Source organism: Pyxicephalus adspersus, chromosome 7, assembly GCF_032062135.1.
Source record: "Pyxicephalus adspersus chromosome 7, UCB_Pads_2.0, whole genome shotgun sequence".
NCBI classification, from domain to species: domain Eukaryota; kingdom Metazoa; phylum Chordata; class Amphibia; order Anura; family Pyxicephalidae; genus Pyxicephalus; species Pyxicephalus adspersus.
In genome coordinates, this window is record NC_092864.1 from 67,485,242 (window position 1) to 67,501,142 (window position 15,901).

The window sequence follows — 15,901 nt, forward strand, 5'->3', positions numbered from 1 at the left end:
TTTTTGGTTTTGTTCCACTTTAAATTTTTTATCACATTTAAAGTTCATATGCAAATGCCTGTCACCCATACATATTGTTTTTTGACTCATAGGGTTCTATAAGAATGAGCAGTAACTAAGTATGAATGGTGGGAGAAGAGCAGGAATAGTATCTGAGTATGAATGGTGGGAGAAGAGTATTATTATTATTATTATTATTATTATTATTATTATGTGTTCCTGTCCAGCATTAGCAACATATTATACTTATTATTACACAGTATTTATATAGCGCCATCATATTACGCAGCGCTGTGCATAGTCATGACACTAGCTGTCCCTCAGAGGAGCTCACAATCTAATGTCCCTACCATAGTCATATGTCATTAATACAGTCTAAGGTCATTTTTTTGAGGGGAAGCCAATTAACCTAACTGCATGTTTTGGGGATGTGGGAGGAAACCGGAGTACCAGGAGGAAACCCACGCAGACACGGGGAGAACCTGCAAACTCCATGCAAAGTAGAATTAGTAACTGAGTATGAATAGTAACTAATGTACATATTGACTTTTGGCTGAATACTAGGGAACACAGGCAATACCTCTCCGGCACATTTGCCCATCTCTATCCATACAGCAGAAAGTAACAAACTGACTCGCTACTTTGTTTCTTTACTAGGAATAGTCATTTTCTAATAAACTCGCACAGTCAGAGATGTGGATTTCAGATATTTTGTGCAGAGTAAATTGCTTTATTACTGTATCTGTGACCAGAAATATATCTGACATGATCTACAGTATGTCCGCTTCTTCAGGTTGGTAAAAAAATATAACTTTGAGCTGCATTGCTGCAGGTGGAGAGGTTAGTATAGTGCTAAATATAAGGTCATCAGTTGTCATTGTTTTTTAGCAGAACTGGCTCATATGTCTAAAAAATTGATCTCTGTGTCTCAGTGCATTTATATGAAGCAACCTTTATTTTTAACTCATTGTCCTCCCACGCTCACTTGATAGGACCCAACTATGTACACTTGCTGGCACCCAGCTTTTCATTCACATGTACTAACAAGTGTTGGCAGTAATCTGATTTAGGACTTCCAATGCAAAATGTGGGTCTTCACATCTTTATATGAAAATGATATGACTTGACTATGATATGGCTGATATGACATGACTAGGGACTTTGTACAATGCTGTGTAATATGTCGGTGCTATATGAATACTGTGTAATAATAAGTATAATATGTGGCTAATGCTGGACAGGAACATGTAACTGAAATATAATATTACACTATGGGATTTTATGTTAGCCTAATGGGACTGTAAAGTCATGTAACATGAGCAAAGACAGTATGGAGTCATAAATATTAATGAGAACTTTGATTACTCTATCCAGGGTTTTAGAGTCACAAGAGTATTGGTTGGAATAGACTATTTTTTAAAAAATATTGCTCCTTGATACCCTCAGTACAATTTAAATTGCCATAGAAAAGCTGTCATGTTTTTAATGCATGATATCATACATGAATATAAAAAAATGAAAATTCCAAAAATGGTAGGATACTAATTTTAATAAAGACAAATAGTCTGTTGCTGGATTGGTTGTAGAGGCCAAACAATATGGTACTGTTAAAGGTAAATATACAATTACATATTTAGTCAGGTTAAAAAAAAAACACAAATTCATCACATAACCAATAGAAAAAAAAATAAAAATAGGATATAATATACTGGAAAACTTCCATATTCTAATTAGAAACTATTTTCACAATGAATCCAGAGGAACGCAAATATTTTTAAAAAATCCTTCCTGATTCCTTAAGGTAATTGGAGATTGCCTGGATCAGCAGAGTCATTCCTTCTAAAAATTATACCAAGTTATATTCCGTTCATTTACTTTTTTTTTTTTCAAAACAATCTACTGAGCATGCTGAAAATACTTCCTGAGGGAATCTATTCCACATTTTCATAGTCCCTATTGTTAAGAATCTGTTCTGAATGCAGAAATTAAATCTCTTTTTCTATGTATAGCGTGCTTTTTTTTATATATATATATATATTTTTTAGTACAAAGATTTGTAGAAGTAATTACCTTGCTCTAATAATTGTATCATGTGTAATGCTTAAAAATGCTTCACATGCACATAAATTTGCCGTTTTTAAGCATTGTGTGACACACTATGAAGTTTGTAGACACCAATCCAGAAGAAAAAGAGTTAATTAATATTTAGTAAAACATATGGTAGTCTCTCAGTATTATTTCTTTATTACTAATAAGTGTAGGCAGAATGAATTAGTAACACAGAACAGATGAACTAACTGAAAACAGCAATTGCCATGTGGTGGTGGAGGTTTTTCAGGCAAAATGCAAAACTATATAAACATTCAGTAAGCTAAAAAATAAAAGTTTTGACTTCAATTAGCATTTACAAATTGTATTGGTAATACTTTTATAACTGAAATTATCCTCAGCTGACACAACAGTAGTCAAATCTTGCCAGTTATGACACAAATTTACATTTTTGATAAATGCCCCTCAGCAATGACAGGTCAAGAAACCCGTCACCACTGTATTACCAAAAGCCGCCATCTATGCCACTGACTTCACAGCTTTGGGTTTGAGGTCCAGAGTAATCCTTCAGTCGTTGGACATCCACTGAATCTCTGGTTGACACACACAAATGTGTGCAGGAGTTTTATTGTCTCCGGTGTCTGGCTGCATACGGGTGCTGCTACGCATGGAGCTGGGCTCTACAAAACATGACACATGGGATATGCAAAAAGCTATAGTTTTTAGTTCCATTTATAACTATATATGCAAATGCCTGTCACCCATACATAAGCTTTTTTTGGCCCATATGGCTCCTGTAAGTATGAATAGTAATGAATGGTGGGAGAAGAGTAGGAATGGTAACTAATGAATATATTGACTTTTGGCTGAATACTAAAGTACACAGGCAATAATAATAATTATACATAGTAGGAATAATTAGACCAGGGGTGTCAAACTCTGGCCCGCAATGTCCTTTTTTTGCCCCCCAAAGGAATCCTAAATATGAACTGCAGCTGGCCTGCCGCTGCATTGAAATGGCGCCACTACTACAATTCCCGACATCGCATCTAAAGACCAGCGGGCTCTCTGCCTATGCGCTATTCCAATGAAGGAGTTCCAGCGGTGGGCCACTCATAAGATTTAGCTCTGCATTGGCTGCGTCTGGCATTTCCAGCATTCCAGCTCACGTGGGAGGTGCCAGGAGACTTTTGGAGTTACAGGGACTTCTTGGCGACCCATGGCCTTGTGTCATATAGCGGTGTCTCAGGCTGTGCGTAGCCTGCTGTTATCTAAGTGATGCCGGTCGCGATTGCATTAAGGTTTTTTATCTAATGAGAAGAAAAAACTTCCTCAGTTTTTTCAATAAATTTCAAGGTTGGTCCGCAACTTTGTTTAGGATTTTATGTTTGGCCCACTGTTTTTGAGTTTGACACCCTTGAATTAGACCATTACCATATTTAATGAACAGATCACTATGCAAATTGTTTAGAAACAAACCCCATAATGTAATGAATATTTTGGAACACAATAATTTACACTTGAAAAGTTATTTATCACAATGGATAAACAAATTGATTAAATTATGTTGGCTTTTTGGCCTTAAGCCAGTGCTTGACAAATCCCTAGAATCTCAAGGTTTTATCTACAGGTTACCAAATATTGTTGTGTCGTTTGCTCTAAAAAAAAATGTAATATAACATTATGATAAATGATAATATAAAAGATAAATGCATTTCTGCATATATATTAAAAATAAATGTAAAAATTGCTCTGGTGCATGAGTGATATTTATATACGAGTGAAAGCTGAAAGTTTTGGATAGAAAGAGAAAGAATAAGCAATTTCCCTTATCTACTATAACTGTGACCACAGGTTTAACAGGCAGGAAATGAGAGAAAATATACAACAGTAAAATAGAGATATACAAACATGATTTTTATTAGTAGAGTAGAGGAGGGCTAGAACAGATAATGTTTTATATTCACATACAGGAACACCACAATTTATCTATTTTATGCTGACCCCCTTGTGGACATTCTTGTTGCCTCTAGTTGTGTTTGGCTTCAATAAACTTGGAATAACTGACTTGGAAGAGCGTTTAAATTTAAAATATAAAAACAAGGCAACCAGCATTTATAAAATTACATTACAGCATATTTTCTCAGCCTGGGTTTCCTTTAAAGAAAAGTAGATTTTTTTTTATAGCAGATAAACCATATTTTTAAGTCTTTGAAAGAGCAAGTTGTTGTAAAAAAAAAAAAAAAAAAGAAAATGAACATCTTCCGCATCCTGCAGCCCTGGGAAATTTTAAGAAAATTACTCTTTCTGAGATACCTGTGTTTATCAAGGTTTTCATCTCCACAGTTGGATATACGGAAATAAAGAAAGGGGGGGGGGGGGGGAGAAGTAATGTTAAAAACAGTCATCCCTGCAGTCAGTCAGGCAGGAGAATATTGCAAAGGGTATGAGAAATTGTTGTTGCTATTGGAAAAAGTGTTGCTGCTTTTTTAAGGTATTTAATTATACTGAAGGCTTAGATACTGTCAGACTTAGGAACCGCAGTAATTCCGGGTGACAGGCCTGTTTATTTTAAACATAAATATCAGGTCATCATGTGCTATCAATGCTCAGACAACATCTACTCTGTCCTGTAAATACATGCTGGTATTTCTAGGATTTTATAGGGTGCCAGACCAGCAGCTGTAAAAAATCAGGCAATATCTGACAATCTTCTCCCTGTAATAAGTATAAAAAAGAGAAATAGGAAGCCCTCACCCTTCTACATGTCAGAGTGACAGATTTAAAAGTGAAGTTTTACAACTAAGAAAAATAGTTTTGGTAAAGGGTATGTGCAATTGTTTTTCTGGATACTTTCCCGTTATTTGGACCTTACTTACAAATCAGATTCCGTACATAGTCACTTAGAAAACATTTAACCAACACTATAATTGCAACTTGGAGGCCAAAAACCCTTGATTGCTTTCAGTGATGCTTCAGATAAGTTGGAATTGCTGACCTGTTGTCACCACATAAATTGTGCTAAATAGAGCTCTGGATGATGACGCACAGCTCCGTAATTATATTTATTGTTCCACTTGGCTGATCCCCATTTCCGTTCAATAGTGAATGTACACACCACTGTCAGAGCCCACAGAACGGTAGCAATGGTTTATATTAAATGCTCAAAGCAAGCTGATTTCTTTCTGTTTGTAGCCACACCAGTTAGATATTTTTTGTTGTCCAAAGTGGCCACCGTGTTATTGTTCTTTAACTAAGATTGACTCTAGAAACTGCTAAATATCCTTTGCTTTTGAAGAACTCAAACAGCATCGATCTTTTATTGGTCCTGATTTATTAAAGCTCTCCAAGGCTAGAGAGGATACACTTTTTTCAGTGAAGCTGGGTGATCCAGCAAAACTGGAATGGATATCCTAAAAGTCATTTGCTTTTTGCTAGCAAATGTTTTCAATCCTAGACCAGATCTGCTCCAAGATTGCAGGATCACCCAGCTTTACTGATGAAGGTGAATCCTCTTCAGCCTTGGGGAGCTTTAATAAATCAGGTTTATTGTGTGAACAAGCTTTCATAGATTTATACAATCTTCAGACAATATGATTAATGTTAGCTCTTTAAATTGAAAGTTTAAGAACTGAATGACTTTGGGGAATGGTGGGCTACAGAGGACAAACCACATTCCTGTGCTAATGTTCACCTATATAAAATGTTGTGTTTGGGTGAGATGCATGAAATGTTGTGTTTGTTTGGGTGAGATGCATGAAATGTTGTGTTTTTAGGTGAGGTCCAGATAAAAGGAAGTGACCCCACTTTGTATACTGTACTACATAGTGCATTCTCATATTCTTTGCATGCTCCAGAATGTCCAACTCCATGCACAATGCGTTTCTCTGTTTTACACATAATTCTACATTGCAAACCATTCTGTATGTTGTATCCTCTTCTCTATTCTCACAGTTTTTTCAGAGTCCCATAAAAAGGGGTTCAACCAAAGTATATCACATAACAATAATAAATGTATACAACTAACTCTAATATTGGGCCTGATTTATTAAAGGTCTCCTAGGATGGGGAGGATTCACTCTCACAGTGAAGCTGGGTGAAATGAATCTGGTCCAGGATTCAAAACATTTTCTAACAAATGACTTCCAAATGAAATCCATTCCCGGCTTCCTGGATCACCCAGCTTCACTGTTGAAAGTGTACCCTTCCCAGCCTTGGAGAGCTTTAATAAATCAGGCCTATTATCTTTACAAAACCATATATAAATCCATGCTGTGAACAAACAATTCCTAACTCCACAAATAAATACCCGTATGAAATGCGAGATAATGTCAACTGATGAAGTCTATCCTGTCGCATTACACATACACGATACATCACAAAAATTGATGTACATCTGAATAATATTAAGAAGATGATCCAATTGTCTCATCAGGTATGCATATTTAATAATGAATCTCTCACCTGGTGAAATCCCAAAAGAATAAATATAACCATCGAAAATAGAACCGGTGTTACCCTGATGATATTGCATCCGCATATACCTGTATATTCCAAGAAAATGTGATATAGCATGCTAGCTTGATAACCTTTCACAAATGTAATTCTGGTGTGATTTGTATTTCTACCAGTGAGAATATGTTCTCCAACAACTGCAGTCATGACATCATGGGCTCTATTTATAAAACAGGGAACATGATATTCACTCAAACATCCCCTGGTGGGAATCAGTTACTGTCATTGAAACACATGGATCTGGAAGATTCCAACGAGGGAATCTTTGAGAGAATGATTCCCTGTTTATTGTATATTATCTCCACTTCTATTAATCATTGCAAATGTCCCATAGTCAAAGAATACAAAGACTCAAGTTTGAATTTACTGACTGGGCATCCAGTTTGATATATTGTGGTAGACATAGGGTTATTATCATTTAGAATAAATAGTGTATATATATATATATATATTTATATATATCTGTATATATCTGCTAGGTATTTGTCTGAGGTTTTTACATTACAACCTGGATTTCTGGGGGTTTTGCACTATTGCATTTTAATAATGCCTTCCAACTTGAAGTTGGTAAACATTTTTGATGTTACTAAAAAGTAGTTTTCTTATACTTCAAAATAAGAAGCTATGGAAAGGGAGGATGTTTCTTCCTTTTTTTTAATAAGCAACAGCAGATGTAATAACACATTTTAGTGTAATATATTTCCCAAATTGCCAAATATTTTTGGATGGTATATCGACTTTGAATGCTGCAACATGAGAGAAAGAGGCCGAGCATTTTTAATAAAAATTTACACTGCAATGTATTAGAAGATTATGGGATGTATTATGGTTTAGGATTTTACTTATATAAAGTTGCACATAAGTGCAACTTGAAATGAAATTTGTGTACCAGTACCTCATCTCTACTGGTACTTGTAATTGTTGTAAATGAGTATAACATTTTCTGAAACAAAGCTATCTTACTACAACTAGAATAACAACCATATTAGTGCAGCCGGAGCAGTTCCAAGTTACCAGAACTATCATGTTACCAAAGACAAATTGATATTTCTTAATATGCCATTTAGGTATAAGTGTCATTTTACAGAATACTGACAGTTTACAGAGCCAGAATAATGTAATGCGATAAAAATATCATAAGAGGTACTATGTTATCCATAGGACTCAATTTACAGTGGCCATACAAATGTGAAGATTTTATCTGTGGTACTCCAATGTTCTCAATATCAGGATAATACATCATGGTACAGAATCCTTTATATACTATTTATATTTCTTGGATGTCCATGTTATGTTTGTTTAGTAGCTTCTTTATAAAGGTTTCTCATGCTTCTAAATTCTTACAAAAATAGAGCATAGTGCAGTTCTTGGCTAATACTTCATAGGAGGACAACGTCAACTAGGGCATCATTTTGCAGCTCCTTATTAATATATATACGACACATAAAAGCTAAGATACAAAACTCCATGCTGAACTGCATCCATAATACATGACAAAGGTTTTTTAAGGGTATTCTTAGTCAAGATTAAAAGGCAATTCCATGAACAAAAATGTCTAAGGACAGTATCGTAAAAACTGGGGGCTTTCTCTGAAAGTCACAAAAATTAGCAAGCATGTAGAGTTTTGTGCATTGCACCTTGCCAAATGTTAGCATACCTTCACTGGTCTTCCCCTGTGTATTAATAATTATCATGTACAGGTTGACATTCAAAAAATCTGGCCATCGATAATCCAGTTCCTTGAGATATCCGGCATGGATTTTAAAGCACATTTTAAAATTTACACTGTTTTCTGGAGGCGCTGTTTATGTTTTTATGGCGCTGTACTCCAGAATCAGCTGTTGGATCTTCCTTGCACGTGCTTTCCTGCTCATTTCTTCTCATTTATTTGCTGCTGTATAGCCCCATTAGGGAGTTACCATCCGTTTAAAGGACTGTACAGGTAGTCATTTTCTGTTAAATATATTCAGCATATATAACCGCCAAAAATCCAGGATTTTCAAAAACTAGGCACTGCTCAGGTCCGGAGGTTGCTGGATTTTTGAATGTCAACCTGTATTTATATAACTCTGCCATCCTACACAGCAGTATATTTATAGGAAGAAACCAGAGTATCCAGAGACAAAACCCACACAAACATGGGGAGAACTTATACATTTTTTATGGCCAAGATCTAAACCTGGGACTCTGGCTTTAAGAGCACTAGTCACTGGGCTAACTTAACATTTTTCATTGCCCTTTACAGAGTTGTTAGGTCAAAACATTATATGATCTATCACAATTCTGTGGGTGCCATGTGCTTTGCCATCGCTTGCCTATCAGAATCTGAGCACATCCAACCTATTGCAGGTCTTACCAAATATTCATGTAGACCATGATTTAGGATGATAATTTGCAATCAAAAGAGTATTTAAATCGGACCTATCACCACAATTTTTACTTTATATAAAGGGTCGATAAAAAAGCTAGATAGGAGTGCAGAGCCTCCAAGGATACATATGTAGCTTATCCCAGGGGGCTTTTCCCCGCAATGAACAGTTACAGGAAGATACCCCACTCGATCTTGCACCTACGCAGTACGAGATCAGGTGTGTTAGGTAGGTAAAAGATAATGGAGCCTGGCACTTTTTCCATGCCGTGATGAAGGACGAATCCAGGATTACGTGGGACCCAATGGAATCCAAGTGTGGAGGGATCGAGGGCTCTATGGAAGTAAGAAAAGTTAAGTGCTATTTTTTTTTATTTTAATGAAAGTACTGCTTTAACACTGTGTACCAGAGCTGTCATGTTAAATATCCGGGCCCTGTATTGGTTAAACTTCTTGGTGCCCCCCTCACCCATGGCTAAAAGGTTCAGTTTTGCAGAAGTCAAGCCCTTTTGATCAGGGCCCGGTACCTCTTGTCTCCCCACTGATTTATGCCCTTCAGTGTACTACAGGGAAGTTGCTAAGTACACACAGTACAAATTCACACAAATACTTTAATTGTGATTAGAAAACACCTAATTTTGTTTTTTGATTTTTACCTAACTCAGCCAACATACTGCAACCTGCTATGATAAAAACGCAACAAGCTGTTCTGCTAAGAGAAAATCTAATTATGGAATTCCACTGGTTCAAGCTTGCCGACATGTATCTCACTATGTACATGTGCATGCTGCTGAGTAGATCTGAACCAAGAACTTCCAGTATGGGCACAGCATGATTCTTACTCACTCCGAGTGGTGAGAAAAGAGGGCAAGTGTAGACAACAAGTTATTGTGGATGATTAATTTAGTGGAGCTAATTTACATATTATCAGCTCTGCAGCTTCAGAAACTGAGAAATATTGTTAATGGGTTACATGTAGAGATGTGAGTGTCATTGACATTAAATGCTAAAGAAAACATTTTTGTCTGGATCAAAATTCTTCACTATTATGAAACACTCTTGGAAACAATCTTTGTACTGAAAGCTGTTTGCTCACAAGATGCCAATATTATGTACAGCCTTGGAAACAAATGAAAAGATTCCTGGACATGGCAAAAAAAAAATACATTGTTGATTTGCAGTTGAGTTGATGAATGCGATTCCTTAAGCTGACCGAGACTTGTGATAACACTGACTTTACTATAGTCAGCTTTGTCTGTTAGGATGGTGCAACAATTTTTATATAGTGTCTTTCTGTCAATAAAACTGACAAAATCAGGATGATAGAAACCAATTTTACTAGCAAACAAGATAAACAGCTTTCGTAAAACAGTTCTGGACAATGTAAATCATAAAAACAACCACATTGCCAATATGTATCACCGTGCAGACATCTGTTTATTTTTACAAATGGAAACGAGCATGAAGGTGATTTGTTTAGTATACAATATATTACAATAAAGTGCAGAATCCTCTCTCAAAGTGGATGTTCTTTATCGAAGCTGGAGTTCTTTGACATGTCCTGTAATAATAGATGCTTTGTAAATATAAAAGATAGTGATTGATTTTACATTCCTAGCTATATTCATGCAGAAAAAGAGCTACCATCAGCATATTTGGTAAAAAGGATATATGAACAAATGTATACATTGTAAAACAGTAAACATTTTTGCTAAGCTACTAAAAGCTTTTATTGAGTAAAGTATTACTATTACATATGATGCATGATTACTGAATCCACCAAAGATGGAAAGTTTGGGCTTTTTGATTGGAAAAGCTTTGCTTGTTATTAGAACTTGCAAATGTTCTCTTTGTGATTTACAAAGATCAAAAATAATTTTTGGTGTTAAGATTGCTTTAAAAAGAAGAAGTAAATTCTGGAAGCAGTGCTCAAAAAATGGGTGGTTGCTGATTGGCACCATGGTACGCAATTTTTGGTCCTGTCCACAGATTCAGCCATTTTGGAACTTTGAAAGATTACACAAACATTTACATACTTTCTTGTCCTGGAGGATCCAGTTTTCTTCCTGCTGCATCATAACTAGATCTTACTGAAAATGTATTCTGGATCACCAAGGTTCATGCATGATAGTCTATCTTCTCCAGTTCTGGAGAGATTCCGTAAATCAGACCCAATGGCATTATAGGGTAATGCATGTGAAGGATCTAACCTCCAGCATGCGTGGTACTGAAAATACACTTCATAAAGTCTGTTTTTGTAGAAAAGGATCCTTGGAATCTAGACGCCTCTTGGGCCTTATCCCAATTTCGAGTGAAGCATAATCCCTTCTTGCACTAAGCCATGTGCATGTTCCTAACTGTTATTTATCACCTTTTCCCTATCCTTTTGCTTCCCAAAATTCATTTAGAACAAGATAGTGGTAAAAAGATCCACCATAACTGGTAAATTCTCTATGTATACTATGTTTTTTTTTTTTTAAGATTTTACTTATAACTGGAATTGTCCGTTTACCACGAACTGTAGATAATATTTAAGAAATGGTTCCCTGAGACCTGAAAATGTTTCAAGGGTTCCTCTGGGTACAAAGGTATAAAAGGATGAGATTCAGGTGCAGCAGGTAAGCGAACATGGAGTAATTTAAACCTCATCTGTATATAAATACTTTGTTACATCCAATTTGTTTATGGATTTTTGCTAACAATAGTCCGTACTTTTGATACAAACCAATTAAACGTTTTTTTATATATATATTTAGGCCTGTTAGGGACTTTAAATAAAAATCCAAAAAACATTCAGTTCAAGTAACTTCCAGTGCCAATCACTCCTTCATTTAAAAGCAAAACTAAACTCTCTAGTGCAGAAAGCAAATCGTGTTACATCACCTTCATGTACTGATAAAAGTGCATTAGAAAGGTTAGAGATTTTATGATTACTACTTTGAAAATAATATTCTTCATTCCTCTCTTTCAAAGGTCAAACAGTGCATCCAATATACAGTAAATGAGAAATTTTGGCGTAAATAACATTCCTGCTATTTCAGTTTATGTACAGCTTGATATGATATTAAGGAAATAATATAAATTACATTTTTTGTAACCTGATGCATTGTATAGTATCTATGTGTCTTGGAATATGTTGCATGTTTTCGTTTTTACAGCTCTCCAGAATTGTATACAATTTTACCTTTCACAACAATTCAGCGGTATTGTTCTCACTGTATGAATGTTTGTTTGTTACAGCCAATGAAGGATCCGGGGAGACCAGTCAAAAGGAGACATCAACGTGTGATATTTGTCAGTTTGGAGCAGAATGTGATGAAGATGCTGAGGATGTCTGGTAAGAGCCTTTACCATCAAATACAAGTTACATCAGGGGTGTCAAACTCAGGCCCGTGGGCCAAATTTGGCCCACACTCTAATTATATTTGGACTGCAAGAAAATACCAATAGTCTACTACAGCTGGCCTGTCGGTAAACAGTGCATGCACCGCTAATACGCAAATCCCAGAATGCTTTGCTGGGGCATCAATCAGGACCCATAAGGGTCATTGGTGACCTTCCTCAATTGTAGATATTTTTTCAATAAATATCAAGATTGGCCCTCAACTTTGTTCAAATTTTTCATTTTGCCCCATTGTGTATTTGAGTTTGACATTTACATGGAGGATGGCAGATATACAGTTTTCATAGTAGAAAGTGGAATATAATATGTGGCAGGGGATACATTTCAAAACCCATATATTCAGTGCATTTGTTTTCTAATGCTTATGTTCAAACTTTTTATTTTCTACAGTAGCCCTCTTAGTTTTGACCCAGTAGAAATGTCTATGTTTTCTGCAAACCATCATTCAATATAGAATTTTCCTATGATGAATTGATTTGGCTGAAATATTTTTCAGTACTGCTTTTGAAAAAACTTGGTTTGCCATAAAATATTAAAGCACTGAAATGAGTGATAACATTTTGTTCATCATGCCCTTGAGTTTAGTGTATTTTGATTTTGGACAGGGACCAGATTGATGTCAAGGTAGAAGACGGGCTCATATTTATTACGCTCAATGCTAAGAGTGCGGTAGTATATAATATTCAGGATTGTTGAAGTTCTGTGTGTACTTAGATTAATCTATTACCTGTTCAAAATGAAGATGTTATGCAATGTTGCTGGCGTATTTTAAACTTGAATTTAATGTTAAAGTGAATTGTTAAAGAGAACAGAACCTAAATCATGAAATATTTCCTGTCCATCCTGATCATTATAAACCTAGCAATCTAAGAATAAGAATCACCATGAGCAATGTCCACCGGTATTATTGAAAATGAGAATTGTTTGCATTCAGTTCTTCAAATGTCTAAGTGGTTACTTGCCAAATCACCACAATTTTTGGAAGGGCTTTGTGCATAATTCACAGTGCTTGTCAGAATCCCTTTGCAACAACACAGTGGTTCTGATGTTTTTACAAAATATTTTATTGTGGGTGTAGGGGATTTCATACTCTAAACTCCCAGTTTTGACACTTTTATCAATACCCTTCTTTGCTCAACCAAGAAATGTTTTTAAAACTGGTTAGAAAGAAGCTGTAGGCAGGTGGAAGCCCCTGAATTGTAACCCAACTCATCAGTACCCACCCAAAAACATCCAGGTGGGTGCTGAAAAGTGCTGGCTGGTGCACCCGGCTAAATGGGGCTGGGGAGAACACTGTTCTTCTTATGTGAAGATGGCCAGTATTATAACATGGAGGCATGTTTACTGAGTGAAAATTAAGTTGGCATTATGTATTATTATTAGCAAATGTTTCTGTTTTTTGAATATTTAATAAAATATACCAGAGGTGGCTCCAGACACAGACTAAAGGAGAAAGCAATATAACTTTAGTGGGTACATACTCTTATTAGGCTAGAAAAAAACCCACCAGTAGAAATTAAAGTGAAGAACCACCTTCTGAAGGTGTACACAGCATGCCATGGCAATGAACATGGTGAAACTGTGGTTAAATCAACACTGCAGTGTCAGAATTAGGGATGAGCAAGCTAAATTTTTAAATTCGATCTCGCAACGAATCGTGGCTTTCTCGCTTACCGAACATGTAAGAGAGAACAACCTTGTGAATTCGGCTGTCGAATTCGAAGTTTTTGGGACCTGCAAGGGCAATCAGGGGAGCAGAGATGACAGCTCCGCTCCCCTGATTGCTCTTACAGCCCTGCCAGAACTGTAGTATGTGTTCTTGGATAGAGATTCTCTATCCAAGCACACAGGAGTCCGGCGACAGTGCTTATGAATGAATGCAGCCGTGGGAATCATCCTGTGATGTTTCCTATGGCTGCATTCATTCATGAGCACAGCCGTGGGAATCCTCCTGTCAGTGTGCGATCCGCGGACACTAGCGGTTAAATGAAAACAAGGCTCTCCATCACCTCTAGTGCTCTGTGATTGGCTGAGGAATGGAAAATCCTGATGACGCTTGAGCTGTCTAAAAGAAGCTGTTTAAAGAAAAGTTTAACAATGGCAGCATGTGTATTTTCTCAGTACATGTTTTCTTTAATGTACAGGACAGAATCATATCGACCCTCCTCTTGGAATGCAGGGTCCTAGACTACTAACAGGGGTAATTGTCATAATTTTTACTCCTGCTTAAAAGACAGCGCTCAGAAAATAAGTTTATATTCATTTACCCAAAAGATGGCATTATATGTTAGCACATATAAAGTTGAATTTTCATAACCTAAAAGAAATGCTGCTTGCTAACTTTGTGTGCTGCTTGAAAAGAGAGAGTTAGGTTGATTCTGAACTCAAGTTGTGAAGTCCACAGATATTTCTACCTTCTTATTATCTGTACTCACAACTTCAGTTATATATTTTTTCCGTCATTGCAGAGGCTCTTTTGGTCATGTGACAGCAGTTACTTTCTGCTTTATTTTTCGGAAGGAAATTACTTGTTGCAGATTTTCCCCCAAAGATCCAATAGATTACTTCTTTTTAGCAGTAATATTTTCATTACAATATAGCACTGTAAAAATGTTCAGTTTTAACATTCATTTTACTGCATTTTTACAGCAGTCACCTGCACGGTAAGAGTGCATGTGTGGTATAAGTATACCATTTATAAGATGAAGTATTCACCACCAAGCAGGACCTACAGAACATAAAGTATACAAAAATATGAAACAAATGGTTGAACCCATGGTGCAGCCCAGAGCCAACCTATTACTGATTTTAATGAGGCTGCACACAAAATTAGTAAAAGCAGCATTTCCAAGAAGTTATGACAAATCAACTTTATTGAAGGATTGCTTCAGCCTAGCTTTGCCTTCGGGAGGCCACTTATGATAACAGCAGTTTCTATTTTCTAAGCTCTTGCTGAGCTGATATCAGTGAGAATGAATACCATTTATAAACATTTTAGATATACCAGAACATTTTAATTCTGAAATTAGTACTGGTAACTTTAAAATGAAGAGAACAATCAAAAACATTTAAACAATTTTTAAGAAGTATACAAAATGTAAAATGCATTTAAATCCCAAAACAAAAATGGAATGGTCGTGAATATGGTAGTTTTTTTTCTAATTTCACCCCCCCTCCCCTTATTCTCCCACTGCAGAACTGTCACGCTAAGTCACTCCAACAATTTAGACAACAAACACCGTTCCCTCTTTCCATTACATGAGAAGTGTTCAGGAAAATCTAAGAGCAATGTACTTTGCAGAAAAATGTAAAGCCTTAAAAACTGAAAAAATTGCAGACACCACATGTAAAGTGAAGAAAGCTTTAATAAATTTTTATAGGGTTAGGATTAACATTAACATAAATAGAAAAAGGGCTGGCTGCACCATTGGTTCCATATCCCATATTTTCCTTCACTTGAACTACCGGGATCATAAAAACTTTTTTGGTTCTTCGTGAAAAAAAAAACTCTCATTCCTCATGTCTCATCTCCTAAAGTTTCCTTTATTGTAAATGCAAGAACAAGT

The 15,901-nt window shown here is 36.1% G+C and overlaps 1 protein-coding gene across 2 annotated transcripts in view; it reads left to right on the forward strand.

Annotated features, from left to right (window-relative positions):
* TMEFF2 (transmembrane protein with EGF like and two follistatin like domains 2) overlaps positions 1 to 15,901 on the forward strand; it is a 284,713-nt gene that overhangs the window by 140,085 nt on the left and 128,727 nt on the right. For both annotated transcript variants that reach the window (XM_072418852.1, XM_072418853.1), the window contains exon 5: positions 12,173 to 12,269. In XM_072418852.1, coding sequence (XP_072274953.1) covers positions 12,173 to 12,269 — 97 coding nt within the window. The remainder of the gene's footprint in view (positions 1 to 12,172; positions 12,270 to 15,901) is intronic.